The following is a 2,050-nucleotide window of genomic DNA, read 5'->3' as shown; positions in this document are numbered from 1 at the left end:
CGAGGCGCGCATCATGAGCGGCGGCGAGGTGGTCTACTCGGGCTGGCTCCGCAAGTCCCCCCCGGAGAAAAAGTTGAAGCGTTATGTAAGTCGAGGGTCCGCGGGCGGGCGGGCGGCCCGCCCCTTCCCCGGCCAGCGCGGCCACTGCTGTCCCCCTTCTCGTGGCCCCGTGGCCCCTTCCCCCACCGGGCGCTGTGTTTTCGCACCCTTGCTTCCACTGCACGGTGGCAACTTTCTGCCTCCAGACTCGGGACGGCCTGCGGTGCGGGCCCGTGGAGGGCCCGGGGCCCCGATGGACGCCCGGCACCGTGGGGCGCGCGGTGGGCAGGGGGACAGGCCCGTCTCCCGTCTCCAGCGTCGCCCCCTCCTCTCGGAGCCGGCGGCAGGGAAGCTGATGGGCGGGTAGAACTCGCCGGCCACTGGGGACCGGGGACCGGACCGGGACCGGCGGCCCTCGGGTATTTGATCCTGGTTCCTGTCCACCTTCCCTGGAGGTGGGGTGCCCGGAAGGGACGGTGGGGAGAAGAAAGTGGTCCGAGAGACATTTTTTTTTCGTCCCCGCGGCAAAAAGGAAAGAAAGAAAAGTTCTTAACGCGCCCGACCGTTCGCTTAGCAGGGTTCACATTTTCGCGGTTTTGGAGGGACCTTGGAGTTTGGCCCGAGAGCCCTGGCGATTTGTTGGGAGAGGAAGGCGCTGGGGGGAGCCTGGTGGCTGGTGTTTGGGCGCCTGGGGCTCGCTGTCAAGCCTCGCAGGAGGGGACAGCTGAAGCCAGAAGGGATTTTTGTGTATTGTGACTCTTTCCCAGGCTTAACTGGTATTTGTGTAATTGATACAAGATGCTGGGTCTGTGTTTAACCGTTTTAGCTGCTAGAAAGGAAAAAATAAAGTTCCTGGAAAGAGCCAACTGTAATGGAAAGCTGCGTCCACTTCAGGAATCAGAGTTCGTTCTTCTTGGGGCGCCCCCCTCCCCTACCGCACCCCACCCCAGTTATTTATGTCCTTGCCTCCAGCAAGGGAAAGAAATGAGACTTTTATTCTGCATGTGGAACTATATATATATATATATTTTTTTTTTAAGTAAAAAATGTAAAAATTTTCATACCCTCAAATATGAATTTTCTACCTGGGGCCTGACACTTGTGCTTATTGAACCTGTTCCTTGTTGGAGGCTATCTACAACCACTATTGGAGTTCAGGTTGATCCTATTAGTCACTGTTTGCATGCATGGAAGAGAGTGCAATATTTAACTTCACTGACAGCTCACCAGTCACTTTCTGGTTTACTTTTGCCAGAATTTGTTATAGACAAGTAATTCTCATTTCAGGGCTGGGTTTTGTCTGAATAACCTGGTAAGATACTAACTATTCAAAAAATATGGAGAGGTAGTGGCTTTAGTGGCTTCCGCCTCTACTCTCAGCTTAGTTCTAAAGGGAAAGGTGTGTGAGAGAGGGGCCTGGATAGAGAGTTTCCTAAAAACACAAGCATTTCTATGCATAGTGACCCCACAGGATAGATGATAGGGCGCTAGAGAGACTTCTATTTGTTTGGAGAAGGAGAGTTTCAGGTAAAGTTATTGCTAGTTTAGAGCTGATTTTGATTCAGGAATCAGCATTCCTTTCCTTCAGAGTAGAACTTTGCCATGGGAATTTCGGGAAGGTGACCTTTCAGAAGTACAGTAGATAACCCAGGCTTGTCTTCTGAGGTATCATCTCAGTAGGTCCTAACCACCAAGCTGTATGCTGCTTATCTAGCATGTCAGATCTAGTGCTTAATTCTTGGGAAACCTAGGCACTGATAATAGTGGTATGTTTAATGAATTCTTTTTACGTGGTTACCTGCAGCATTTCAAAAGATGCTAAGCTATGAGGTGCCCTATGTTTAGAAAATACAGTTGGGGGTGGCGAGAAGAGTCCTGCCTCTTGGGCTTGCAATTTAATTTAGTATAAACCAGCAAGTAAATCAACCAAAAAGATTGTATTAACTAGACCAACAAAACAAAACCAAAAACGTGTGTGCATATCATATATATGTATATATATATATATATA

The 2,050-nt window shown here is 50.2% G+C and overlaps 1 protein-coding gene across 2 annotated transcripts in view; it reads left to right on the top strand.

Moving 5' to 3' along the window:
• Positions 1–13: 13 nt before the first annotated feature.
• Positions 14–2,050, top strand: part of GAB1 (GRB2 associated binding protein 1) — a 148,011-nt gene continuing 145,974 nt past the window's right edge. For both annotated transcript variants that reach the window (XM_004708747.2, XM_004708746.2), the window contains exon 1: positions 14–85. In XM_004708747.2, the coding sequence (XP_004708804.1) occupies positions 14–85 (72 nt within the window). The remainder of the gene's footprint in view (positions 86–2,050) is intronic.

The sequence above is a fragment of the Echinops telfairi genome, unplaced genomic scaffold, assembly GCF_000313985.2.
Source record: "Echinops telfairi isolate 266 unplaced genomic scaffold, ASM31398v2 ScPeMD7_5868;HRSCAF=6743_0, whole genome shotgun sequence".
In the NCBI taxonomy this organism is placed as follows: Eukaryota; Metazoa; Chordata; class Mammalia; order Afrosoricida; family Tenrecidae; genus Echinops; species Echinops telfairi.
This window is presented reverse-complemented; position numbering and strand designations above follow the sequence as displayed.